Source organism: Nothoprocta perdicaria, unplaced genomic scaffold (assembly GCF_003342845.1).
Source record: "Nothoprocta perdicaria isolate Ctin4 unplaced genomic scaffold, notPer1 scaffold_38, whole genome shotgun sequence".
Taxonomy (NCBI): Eukaryota; Metazoa; Chordata; class Aves; order Tinamiformes; family Tinamidae; genus Nothoprocta; species Nothoprocta perdicaria.
Window position 1 is genome coordinate 885,818 of NW_020455621.1, and position 13,594 is coordinate 899,411.

The following is a 13,594-nucleotide window of genomic DNA, read 5'->3' on the forward strand; positions in this document are numbered from 1 at the left end:
TCCCATGCACTAGGGATGTTGCAGCTGACATGTGACTAGTAACATAAATTGATCATTTTGCTTATTACAGCCATAAGCTTTGCAAGATTGCAAGGCAGATAAGATGCTTTTTCTCCCCAGAATTTCTAGAATTTCAGCCTAATAATATCTGTATGCTCTGCTGGTCAGTGTGCAATACATCTTAGAAGTCTTATTTTTGTTTGATTTTGTTTCAGTTTTGTTTTGTTTAAGATCCCATCAGCATTTCTACAGGAGTATAAAAAAGCTTAAAAAATGTAGTGTTTGAATAAACTTGCTTCATGACTTTCAGAGTAATACAAAAATTAGATATTTCACTTGCACTGGTTTGGAAAGTAGGCCAACATTTCGGTGTGCAGCTGAATTTCTAAGTGAGTTGACTTCCTGTTAATACAGTAGCAGCTGCGCTCACTTTATCATGAATGTTGATGGGAAACACTTCAGAAAGTCTTATGTATTCGTGTTTCATCTGGATTTCATAATTTGTTTCTACAGTTGTTAGTACCAGAGGTACTTGTATGTTATTCAAACCAGGAAACAGGAGATGGGACCAAGCAATATATATCCAGTCCCAGGCAGACAAGGAAGCTCAGTTAAAGAACCGTGAATCTCTCCTATGCTCAGAAAGCATCCTGAGCATGACTCCTAATTTAAAAGTCTCACCAGGCTGGGTCAGATCACAGTGCAGGTACTGTAGTTATGATGCTGTTTAGATAGCAGAGACTCAGTACAGCTGCTGAGGGAGCCTCTCCGGCAGTGACATAGAAGCTGACTCTCCCCACAGACCTTTCCTCAAAGATGCTTGAGAAATCAGAACTTGTTTATAGATGGTTTTTCAGAAGGAAGAGTATTTCAGTATTTCAACTTGTAAATAATGGGCTGGAAACACAGCACTAATCTTTTTTTTTTTTTATTGGAGGGGGGTGCTTTTTTGTATTTTGGCTGGAGGCAATTTCCTAGAGCTGCATGATTCCTGTAAAAGCAGTGAATAAAATACTTCCTACAGATCTTTGTAATCCAATTAGACATCTATCATTTGAATCAGTTCAGCTAGCTTTTGCTAATCTATATAAATCATAATTTTAAATGTGTGCTTGTGCTTATTTTTGCRTTTGGGTTAACTTACTGCTTCTGCCCAGTAACAAAAGTGCTGAAATAAAAAATGAGAACTGTTAGCTGGCATTTCTCACCTCAGCAGCAGAGTGAGACTGGGAAACCTCTCTCATTAAAAGATAATAATTTTTATATAGAGTGAACTGAACTACTGATTCCTTTACCTCGCCTATGCTCAGATGCACTGATGTCAGTAAGAAAGAGTTGCATGGAGTAAAATAAAGATTGTAATTTTAGCTATAAAAATCTGTTATATCAAATTACAGATTCCCACTGTCAGAAAATGTAACAGTGGGAAAGTATGACAGGTATAATTGTCTTTAGTATAATAAACTGTTAATSAAATACAATCCCACATTAAATATGCTCAAACAGATTTTCCTCTTTTTAATTGTGACTTCCTTTTTTTTGAGAAAAAAACACAAATTTACTTCAGTTTATCAGTTGTGATGAGCTATTTGTTCAAGTGAATCTTAGGCTCACCACAATTCATGTCTTAAAGACACAGATTGCTCCAAACTGTTTTTTTCTCTTCAAATCCATTGATGGCAATACTTTTAAGAAATTAGACATTTCTAAGTACAAATGAGGCATAACTTTTTTTCATGCAAAGTTGTCTGAAAATGAAGAAATGCGCATACAATGTTGATGCCTGTTCACCCACCTCTAGGTAATGGCTGTTAATAATGTTGAGAGTACTTTCTTTGTGAAAAAGTCGTGGTTTAAGGCTGCAACTTTTCACTAGTAGCTCAGCCAATTGTGAGTAAAAGAGAAATTAAATACTTTCAGCTAATAATTTTCATTAGAATTCCTGACTTGAATCTATTATTCCGTCAAATGCAGTAAATGCTCTGAACCAAGAGTTCAGCTCTTATTTATGCTCATTTACTRCTCTTCATAGGTATTCCTAGTGAGGAAGATCAAGGGATCTGATGCAGCTCAGCTTTATGCCATGAAGGTACTTAAGAAAGCAACTCTAAAAGGTAAGAATTGGTGGCCGCAACCTTATTTCTCTGCTATTGCATTTACTTGTCTTTTCTTCCTTTTTTTTTTTTCTTTTTTTTTTAATTGTTGCTGCCTTAGAGGGTAGAAGGAAGCAAAAAGATCAAAAAGATGTTTCTACCACCCTTTAAAATTCCACCGCACTGTAGTGAATGTTCTAAAAAATTTACACAAAACACTGATTTTTACTTTTGCAGGCTATAAAATGTGGGGAATGTGAAAACAGATCATACCTTTGTGTTTGCTATCTTCATGTTTTTTTCACTTATTATGCATTACTTACAGGACTTCTTTGGGGTTCATATTTATCTGCATCTGAGTGTCAGTATCTTTCTACTGCTAAACTGAACTACTTTTAAATAAGAGTATTTCTGAAATAAAAACAGGAGTCCTATTGGACAGAAAGGCCTTTGAGCTGATGCTTCTCACTGTATGCCCCAAAATTTCTGAGACTGCGTTTTCATGTGGCTTTCTAAGGTGGTTGAGATCATGCTCTTCCTAACTCATTACCAATCACTGCATATTCTCCATAGRCAGGGGGCAAATGGCTGAGGTTTGAAGCTGGTCACCCTCTTCTGGGGCCACTGGCTGCTATGTCCTCACTCAGACCACAGAAAACTTCCTACTAAGTGGAGAGACACTCTGGACTGAAAAGCAGACATGATACGTTTGGTCTCAGCTGAAGTCCTTATTGTTCTTCTAGAAGGACAGGGAGAAAGATCTACTCTTCTTTCACCTTTGTTTTCCTAACCTAGCACAGTATCTTGTTTTTGACCCGCCAAAGCCTGAATGTGCTTGCAGAGGACATGGATGGTGTTCATTCGGCTCAGCCCAGCAACTCTTTCTTGGACAATGTGGATGTGCCCAATTCCTAATAGTGTCTAAGTGTCTATCCTAGTGTGAAGAGAGCTAGTCTTCAGAAAGTTCTGGCCACTTAAAATCCAGATTGCGATGTTTGCCTCAATTTGGGGAACCAAAAGAAGAATGAAACTTGTCAAGTAGTGTTCCTGGCAGCTGGTGGTGGGCAGATACAGCACCTATTCTGAGAACTAGGCAAGATGAGGAGATGGCAAACTAGGAATTTACATAGCCCTTTCCAATAGCAGAGCCCTGCAAAGATACGGTAGTTTGAAATGATGCTGGCATGAGGATCCTTTTCTTTACAATATAGGTAGGAAAGTTTGTTCTGGTAGGGCAACAAGGTCTAAATACCAGCTTGAATAGTGCTGGGTTTGCAGTATAAAAAAATAAAAGGTCAAGCCTATGTATACAATATGTACAACACTGTACAATTGTGACTTCTCAGTCAAGAGCAGTAGTGTGAAGTTCCCCACATGAAGCAACCTCAGAGTCTTTCGCCAGCCGTGCCAGGCAGCAGYAGCCAGGCAAGCCACCTGAAGGACGACCACATGATGTGAACATGCATCACAGACTTGTCTTGTTTTGTTTGTGAACCCCAAAGTCTTCACTAAAGACAGAAATTCGGTTTTCTCTCTTTTTCCACCAACTCTGAGGTCCACCGAGCAGCAAGGGCTTTGGGGAGGTTTTCTTGTGCATCCTCAGACACAAACATGTTGCTTTATAAGTGATARCTAGATCTGTAATTTTAGGCCTCCTACAAAAAGTAGTAGTCTGTGTTATGACAATTTTTATACAATTTCAGAACTTAAGTGATGATTTTAGACCACTGGTTTCTGTTCCATCAAAAATAGGCACTTCCAGGTGTCTCTTGTGTTCCTCAGTTCAGTRCACCACAGAACCACCATGGCTCTCCTCATTTGGCCCTAATAATACCTTATTGTGCATTACTTTTTGGGCATGGATAAGAAGTTGAGACTGTTTTACTAGCTTAGCTGGGTTGCATTTCTCTCCTCCTCAATCCTCCTACCCTCTGTCTAGCTGCTAATGTCCCTCTGAYCAGCTGCTAGGTATCTCAAGATACCTAGCACACTGGTGGGAATTGGTTTGGACTTGTCACAGCTGTTTGATGCAGGCAGCACTCTTTGCTATGGTGTTAAATGCAAGTGAGGAAGGAGCACATGCACCCTGCATTGAACATATGAAAAGGGCCAAAGTAGTTTCTACAAAATAGTTAAACTTGACAGCTATTTAACCTGAAGTGCAAAAATGAAGGCAAAACGCCATTGCCCASGGCAAATGAGAAAATTTAATAGCAAAAATGAGAATCATTGTCAGTGAGTTTCCGTGCAACTTTTGGCACGCAGATAATATTTGTGACAGCTTAATTTCATCTTGAAGGGAGAGCACTGAATTATTGCTGCCCACCCACACTCAGGAAAGCTGGAATTCAGTCCTGTGTGAAGGATTTATTACCATGTCAAGTAACAGGAGCAAATCCTTAAGGAGTTCTTAATACTCAGCATTCACTGACAAAATTGTTCACTGGCTATTTACTGACAAAAGACATGCTACCAGAAAAAAAAGAATCGGAATGATTTTTGCTTCCCAACCTGTACTGCACGGTACAGCATGGAGTGTGAAAGTCCAGGTGTTCTGGGTGCCAGTGCAGTGACAGAGCCTTCCAATGGGTCTTCTTCATAGCAAAGGTATTTTCAAAATGAGAAAAAAAAAGAAGTGTGGGGGGGAAGATTGCAAAGTCTTTTTTTCTTTTCTGGTTTAGCCTGCACTATGGGTAAAGAGGAGTGTCAAGAAGTTAAATGCCTTTGGGAGTGAGTGGTTAAAACATATTTTATACTGTGGTCTGGGGAATKAATATAGAGGGTCATAGCACAGAGGTATGTATCGCACAAGCCTGACTGGCAGTGGTCAGTTTTGAATGATTAGGGGGAAACCTAAGTTCAAGCTGGTGTCTCCAGTAAGTCCTGCTGTTTCTTGCCTTCTTTCAGGTAGACAGCCAAATTCACCAACAGCAAAGGATAGAAGAAAGATTGCTGCAACCAGCAGCAGCATTTTCTGACAGTTTGAACTCAGATAAATTGTTTTGGATGAAATGGGCTTCATAGATCAATTGCATTCACGGCTTTAAGCTTGAAAAATATCTGCTGAACACTCTTGCTGTGAAGGGAGAATTAGACTCCAAACTATTTCCTTTYAGATTGCAGAAGTTTGAAGGATTGCAGTTTGCATGTGGCAAACACAAATACTTGTGAAAATTAAATTAATCTTTACCTTATGATAGTTTATAATAAATGTTGAGCATATCTGAATGTAGTCGCCCGTAGCAGCATGTATCTCTGAAGGTGGAAGCACTGCTGCTGTTCTGGGTTGTAAATGAGAACATCACACAAAGRCTCATTTCCTTCATGCCTCATTTCCTTTCAGAAGAGCTTGCAGGTATCCATCTAATTTTTAAAGCAGAAAGCTTCCTGGAGAAACTAGATAGGAGTTACAAATCTCATTTCAAATATTAATCTACGGAAAACTTTGTCCAAAATGTTTAAGAATATTATGTCTGTTAGGTGCCAGGGGGAGGGTATCCCAGATTTAAGGCTATACGTATGTATGTATGTATGTATGTATGTATCATTCAAACTCTTTTGACTTTGAAACACTATTTGTTGAAATACAATACACTAAACATCTACATTACCAAACTTAAACTCCTGTACATTGGTCCAAATGCTCAAGGACATTTAGACACATAAATACCTTCAAAGAATGAGACGTTTGTGCTTTTAAATGTCATTAGACACTACTAAATGTCATCTAAAAGGATTTCTTTCATGTCTTCATAGTGCTCTAAAAACTTTAATTTTCACACAGAATGGCTGAGGTTGGAAGGGCCCTCTAGAGATCCTCTAGTCCAACCCCCTGCTCCAGCAGGGACACCCAGAGCACGGGGCACAGGGTGGTAAAAAYAGATTTTTAGATAGAGATTGAAAGAGAATAAAGTTTATCTTCATTTTTAAAAATTTAGAGGCACATGTCAGTAAGTCTTGACTCAGGCCTGAATGCAGTGAGACTGAAGATTYAGATAAAATATTGACTTTTTTTTCTGAGTATGTGGATTGTACCAGCAGACTGGGGCACAGGGGAAGGACAGGCTTATTATTTTGCTTCACTCAGTATTTCTGTCAAGRTATCTCAAGCTCTATCAGCTTTACTGGAGGTACTTCAGGAATTGATGAACAAGAACTCCTTGGATTGCTTACAGTACAAGCTTTATTAAACACACATGAAGTGTTCATAAATCCATAAGAGGAGGATGCATTGGCATACAAGGGATGCCCTTGGAGCTTGGAAATGGAAGACCCATCCATCCAGGAGACATGCAATCTTGCTAAAAGTGGCAGGAAGCCATAGTTCATTGATGTGAGACTCATGAAATGTATAAATATTGCAGTGTTGAGTTATGATCTTATAATAAATGTGCAATAGGTCACAAGGAAATAGTTTGCATTTACCCATCTTTTTGGTCATGGGCTATTAAATGTCAGCCTAGGAGGCTACCTGATGCTGATAATGGGGAGATTCTGCCTGTTTCTGTGCGGGGGGAGGATTTAGAAACAATAACCTGTTTTGTCAAAAGCTCTGAAGTGCTTTGCAGTTTGTCATCTCCCTCCGTCTCAGCCAGTTGGCTTTTTCGGGTTTTTGGCTTAAAAGTTGACTGCTTTTAGTTGTGCTGCGTGATGTTTATGGATGCAATAAGCTGTGCGAGGAGCTTTACTAACTCACAGAGACTTCATGGTGTTCTCAGGAACGTTACAGCATCGGTAATAATTATGCAGTAAATCGAATAACTTAAGTGAGGTGTCAGCACCTGAACTGTATAATTTTTATCCCAACCATTATAAAATTGTAATAGTGGCTGTCCTTCACATCAACTAAAGCAGCTCCTTCACATTTCTTCCCTGTGTAAGACTCAGTTGCCTTGCAATGATTGTGCTGCTTAGATCCAAGACTGGTGTTTTCCCAGTGGTTTGAGARAACAAAAATCCCACAAAACAAAAGTCTAAGGGTAATTTAACCTTATAAGGCAGAACTTTCAAAGAGCTTTCACCTGGAATAAACTTAGCTCTCCAGCTAAGGCCCTTATAGAAATAAGAGGCCCTCTTATTCTCCTTGGTTCAYCCTTTAGATTCTAGTTTACTGCCTTTTCTTGAAGTGTTTTTTTCTTTTCTGTTTTCCTATCCTCCTGGGCCTCTTCTTATGAACAAGTCACCAGTGAGGTCCTGACCACACACTGGGTTCCCTCTGCCTCCAGATCGCCCAGCAGAACTTCCCTTGTCCTTCTGTTTGGAGGAAAGACTGTTGGCTGCACATCCTTGGGACCCTCTGCACTACCTGCTGCTGCCTACATATGGCTTCTTTGCACTAGGAATTGTAGTTGTCCGAAAAACCCTGGCTCCCAGCTCTTGCTGGGCGTGGAGGAGCTCTTCAAGATCCAGCTGCAGTGTAGATGTTCCCACTCTGCCACAGCCCCAGATCTTCTCCACATCAAATGTTCCCTCACAAAAAAAAAAAAAAAAAAAAAAAAAAAAAAAAAGCTGTGTCTAAACTATCCTCATTGTAATATAGACTGTATTGTCAGAAATAGTAGTATGAAAAAAGTGCATATTCTGCTTTTTGGAAAAAAAAAAAAAAGAAAGTAGTTCCTGTGTATATGATCAGTAAAAAAGCCCATGCTTCAAACTGTAAGCAGCAGACATGATCAGAAGCCTTTCACTACTCTTTGCTTTCCATTGGATTATTCTTTTTGTCAGGACTACACTCTRTGTACAAGGGCAGCTCTCTGCAGATGTCGTAAATCCCACATCAGTTGTTGTTTTACAGAGAGAGCTCACATTGGATATTTTCTACTGTCAAGTAACAGATTGTTGCTCGCTGCATTGGGTACGGTTTCAGGATTTGAGAGACAGTTTTTTGAGAGTTAATAGTTGTCCTGAAGGCAATTGTGAAATGTTTACCCTGTTTTGCAATAGTGATGTACTTGTGTTTTCCCTGCAGAAATCCCATTTTTGCCAGGAAGGGGCTGTTGCTGTGTGACGGCCTTCACCTGCCCTCACACCCGTCTCCTCCAGCAGCAGGGAGGCACAAGGAGAAGAGAGAAGAGCCCCACTCAGTTCCTTCAGCATGGCTCTGTGAACAGTGACACAGAGTTAGTRCTGAGTGACCCAGGGCAGCTCTGCTGCCTTGGGAGCAGGGATGGGCTGATCCCAACAAATAACCAGGTGCCTCGGCTCTCCTGCGGCTCCAGAGCGCAGGGTGGGAGGCCACCTCCCAAGGGCTCCCAGTGCATCGGCCGCAGGCCGCCCGGCTGCGCCGCTGTCCTCCCTGGCAGATGTTTGCCCGACCCCTTCCTAGGCTTTCTCTAGCTCTACCATTAGAAAATGCTTCCTAACGGTAACCCCGTATCAGCCTTGCCACAGCTGAAAACACTGCTTCACATCCTCCCCACTGAGAACAGTTTCCTCTCTGCAGCTGTCTGCGACAYCCTGAAGCTTTTTATCATGTTTACCTTCAGTCTTTTCTGGACTAAGGATCTTTCATCTTCCTTTCCTTCCTCAGGGCTCATGTTTTCTACGTGTCTAGTTTAGAGGAAGATTTAGCTATACCCTAGGGCTCACTTGCTAGCAGTAGAAGAAAATCAGAGGTGGCTCTTGACACAACTGYGCTCTGCTCTGGCTGCAGGTTCTAGATTTCAGATCCCCTGTATTTATTTGTACAGAAGTAGCAGCAGTGCCACCCAGACTGTTGGCACATCCATTTCTTAAGCTGAACTGATAATAAATGTCCTGCTGCAACAAGAGCAGAACAGTCACATTGTTTAGCTGCCTGGCGTTTCTTAGTTTGGAGAATCTCCTTCACAGAAGGTTCCTAGGAAAAATCAGTGTTTGGTAGGTTTTGTAGTTCAGTCCTTTGCATTGCTGCCTGAGACAGCAGCATTGCTTGAGGGCTGTTTTTAGCTCTGCAGAGTTGTTCAGCTGTTCCCCTTATAGACATATAGATAACATTTTAGTTATAGATGGCCTATAGATAACTTTTTAATTAAGCAAAGCATCAGAGGGCAGGACATGCCCCATACCAATTAGGCCTCGCAGTGCTGACATAGTGTTGGTCACTGTTTTAGCTTGCAGAACTTCTGCCCTGCTTTTTTGAGCTGGTGTCCTGTAGGTCAAATGAGAGTCATGCCATGAAAGTCTGCTTTAGTGGCTTCCTTTTGGCTTGGCCTAGGAATGTTTGTCTATTCGCTCCTGTATATCCCAAGTTCCCTTTAAGGAGCCTTTTGCCTTTCTTTTTGCTGTGGTTTTAGGAGACCTGCTGCTGAGGAAAAGAAGCTGTTGCTTGTTGCCCATGAAGTCAGCTGTACAGAGCACGAGGGAACTATTGGGAGCCTGTTAATCTTGCCTTTGGCCCAAGAACTTGCTCTTGATACCATTAGACAGGATGAACTGTGGGAAACTAGAAAAATAAAAGGTTCTTTCAACAAATACAAGCTCAAATCCTTCAGTTTTTGTCTATTTTGAGTTTTTGTGCTTTCATGGCAGGCTGTGTTTGGTGTAGGAGCCTACCTTGGTTTAGGAGTTGCAAGACGGTGGTTTTAGTCGTGTTTTTGCTGCCAGCTTGCCACATGAGCATAAGCCCGTTACTGTTACTGCTGCTCCTCTTCAAAATTTCCATAGCTGTGAAATTAACTTAATCTTGCCAACCGCCTCTTCACAGCCCTTCAGGTTCGCTCTTATGGGAAGTAATAGATATTGATGATGTTATTAACAGTGCTCCCCACTTAAGGGCAATCTGCTACATTATGGAATTTAATGGTTAAAGAATCCAAGCCAAGAARCTGGTAGGAAATGCCTTGTCTGTATAATGGACTTGATTTGAAGTAATCAGAACTATGAATCAACTGCCCTTTTGCAGAAATTTGTGGCTGCAGTGGGAAACTAAATTGGAAATGCAATAGCAAAATATCCCGGGGATGTGCACCCTCACTGATGGACTCTGAAAACCTCTGGCTGTGGTGCAAATCTGTTGTCTATATGAAAAGCATTTGTTGTTCTGTTCATTGAGTAAGTTGCACCAGTTGGCACATCCAGTATAATTGCCATTTAACCTGTTTCAGCTGCCTGCCACTGCAGTACGTTTCGAGTTGTTTGAATTTCGTTATCGTCTTCTGGGATTTGTATCCCACTGCTTTTACTGATTCCTTTAGCACAACAGAAAATGTCATCTCTCTTCAGGCATGAGGGCAGATTAAGAGGGAGGTCAACACTGCCATTTCATGCCGTTTTGAGTCGGAGTGACCACAGAGGGCTGGAGATTAGCACTGCAGACAGTGYTTGCACAGCACCAACCTCGTACACCACTCACAGATCCTCCCCGGCCGGCTGGCCAGGCCTTCTGCTGCTGCTGGAGGTGTGTGAGAGCTCGCCGCATGCTCTGCCAAAGTTAGATTATGCAAGGTAGGAGACTACCATCTGCGGCTGGTTTCAGTGGCAACACAACTATTACTCTTATTTTCATGCTCTTCACATGGAYTCCACGTGTCAGTTATGCTTTTCCCTTGGCTGTGGCATTTGCCATGCTGTTCAAAGAGAGACCAGCAATCGGCCCCAACAGCAACCTTTCCTTTCTGTTTGGTCTACAGCATTTTCTGTCTCTGTGTGGATGTAATAGGCTAGAAAGGTTTCCACAGCATGGTAATTTAACTGACATTTTCTCAGCGGTGCTAGATTATTCTTGTAAATTTGGGCAAAGTCTGAATTGCTCGGATAATTGTGCTGTGTCCCTGGTCATCTTTCAGACGTTGCTGTGTGCCATGACATTGCTCCCACTTGGGATATTTGTGATCATTGACATTTGTTAATTCATTGCCACCTTTCATATGCAGGAGCAGGTTCAGGTTTGTGAGATAGAAAAGCTGTACAGCCTTTATCAGTGCTAATCAACTCTATTTTATTTTCCTTATGGATATAATAAGCTATACAGTGCAAAATATGAATATTGTGGGTAGGATATGATTTTTTTCTTCACTGTTCTTCCTTCAGCAAGACAGACTGCTCTAACAGAATTTTACAGGTGCTAATTCTGGTAAAAAACGACCATTTCCTTTCAGTCACACGAACACTTGTTCATATATTCTTTTTAACCTGCTGTATTGGGATAGAATCCCTGCTGCAGGGAAACAAGCAGTAAAAGATTCAGCCTCCCTTCAGTTCCTTCAGGAACTTCCCTTGCTGCCAGAGCAGGCTGGTTTGTTACTAAATTAATTTGTTATTTAGCTTTTTCTGTCTAGTTTTATTTGAAAATGTGTAAAGTGACAGGGCTCCAATCACATTCCTTTACTCTGTTCATCCTGTTAAGGTTTGCCTGACGCAGGCTGCATTTCCTCTTTTTTCCATCACTTAGTTTCTCCTATTTATATTCCTCTCCTCCCTTTTATTTTGATAAATTATTCTTCTCTGTCCTTCATGTTTATGTCTTTTAAATATTTATCTGCTCTCCTCCTGTCCCTCTTTAGCCCTTGCTTAGTAAGGTTTATGTTTACATCTTGGCAGTTACCCAGTAAAAGAGAAAAAAGGAAGATCTCTTCTGTTAGGTATCCTGTTAGAGTTCAAGCAGCTACATATATCTTCGGAACTGTACACAGGGTCTGAGATGTACATGGTGAGATGCTATTAATGTCAACAGCAGTTTTACTACTGACTGTGGTAAGGCCATGATTTCAGCCAGGGACTCTCTGAACTTAGTCATATCTTCCACTAGGCTCCCTATACGGTAGTGAAGTCCAGGCTGAAAAATAATTTGTAATTCTTTGAGCACTGTTTTTCCTTCCTTGTGGGAGAAAAGACTAGTTCAACCTTTTTTACTGAGATTCCTACCRTTTGTGTGGCCGAAGTGTGTTGTTTGGAAAGCTTCAGGTAGCCCGGCAATAACGACATAAGGCCAGGTTTTCCCTTGTGCTCTAATTTAGGCAATGACCTTGCCTTGTCTTCTCACTCCACTTGTGCCTGGGCTGAAGGAGCCTTGCAGCAGTCCTGCAGGTGCTTTTTTACTTTTGTGAGGCAAAGATGCCAGTAGAGCAGTGTCAGGAGTGTCTGCACAGCCTGTCAGGGCTGGGCAACGTTCATGCCCAGCTTGCCTGCGTTTTCACCAGAAACGCCACAATTTGCTTGTAATGTTTGGGTTCTAAGCTCCCATCAACTCTGCTTGCAGGTAGTKTAGAGGTCTGGCTTGTAATCAACCTAATAAACCTGAGACTGTGGGATTTACAAAAAGAAGATGCAATTAGGATCTCATGAGAGTCCTTAGAGGGTAAGCTCATGGCCCAGCTTCTTTGGCGATGCCTTAAGTACACTTGTGACTCATCTCACAGATTTTGGAATCGTCCAGAGCATTTTGTTAGAGGAATAAGTTTGTCTCTATGATTGCCAAGTGCAAATAGCCTAATGGAACAAGTGTTCAGAGTGGAAAATCACCGTTGCGCTCCTGAGCAGAGCTGCTGTTTAGCTCGATGTGAACATTAGTATTTCCTGCCGTTTTGAAACATCCATGTGTGTCACTGTCTAATAAGAGCCTTGCATTAGCCATATCAGAACTAAACACAGTAAGGTAAATAAGGTAATCAAAACCAATATTTTTAATTTTCCTGTTTCTTTTTTCCTTCAGTACAATTAGTCTACACTGAGAGGACAATATTTTGTTGCTTTTTTTGTTTGTTTGTTTAAAGTGCCTGATTGGGTTGTTGAACATTTTCCTTCTCTTAGCACCTCTGCAGCCCATGATGTGCAATTCAGCATTTTCTGGTAGAGTATCCACAGGAACAAGGCTGCTAAGCGAAAGATGATTTGAGAGAGCATTGAAAGTAAGCATTTCAGTGCAGGCAGACTGCTCCGATTGGATTGTAATTCTTTTTTTAAAATGATTTAATAGTTGTAAGTTATAATCAGAGTTTAAAAAATAATAGACTAAAATCAAAATTAAAAGCCTTAACAAAACTGTACTTTGATGCATCCAGACGATTTTTTTTCTGATTTCATTTTGGCAGGAATTGCTGAATGTAGGCTTTTTGTTCCAATTCAGAGCAAAAGCCACAGCAAAAACATCTTTGAAAATGCTCAAAATGGCAAGTTTCAAGCTGCTCTATAGCAACGCTTTACCACGATTTGCTCAGCTTATGAGCAAATCTGCCCTGGTGGCCTATTACAGAATCCCAATACACGCGGGCTCCGCAGGAAGAGAGAATGTCACCGTCTCCGGTCCTTCCAGGRACTCTCCTTCAGTGTTTTATATAAGATCTTTGGTCGTGTGCACTGAAGCCTCAGCTGGACCAAGCACAAGGGGCATGTGGGGCTGCTTAAAAGGATGGTGCAGACCTTGTGTTGCAAAACAGGAGGGTCTCTGGTGGGTCCCAGGTGTCTCTTGCAGTGGGGCGACCAGGGCGCTTCGTGGCCCATGTCCGTGCCCCCCTTCCCTTCCCTTCCCTTCCCTTCCCTTCCCTTCCCTTCCCTTCCCTTCCCTTCCCTTCCCTTCCCTTCCC

The 13,594-nt window shown here is 41.4% G+C and overlaps 1 protein-coding gene across 1 annotated transcript in view; it reads left to right on the forward strand.

Moving 5' to 3' along the window:
- Positions 1-13,594, forward strand: part of RPS6KA2 (ribosomal protein S6 kinase A2) — a 153,916-nt gene that overhangs the window by 65,290 nt on the left and 75,032 nt on the right. Inside the window, exon 3 of the mRNA XM_026044739.1 lies at positions 2,033-2,114. Coding sequence (XP_025900524.1) covers positions 2,033-2,114 — 82 coding nt within the window. The remainder of the gene's footprint in view (positions 1-2,032; positions 2,115-13,594) is intronic.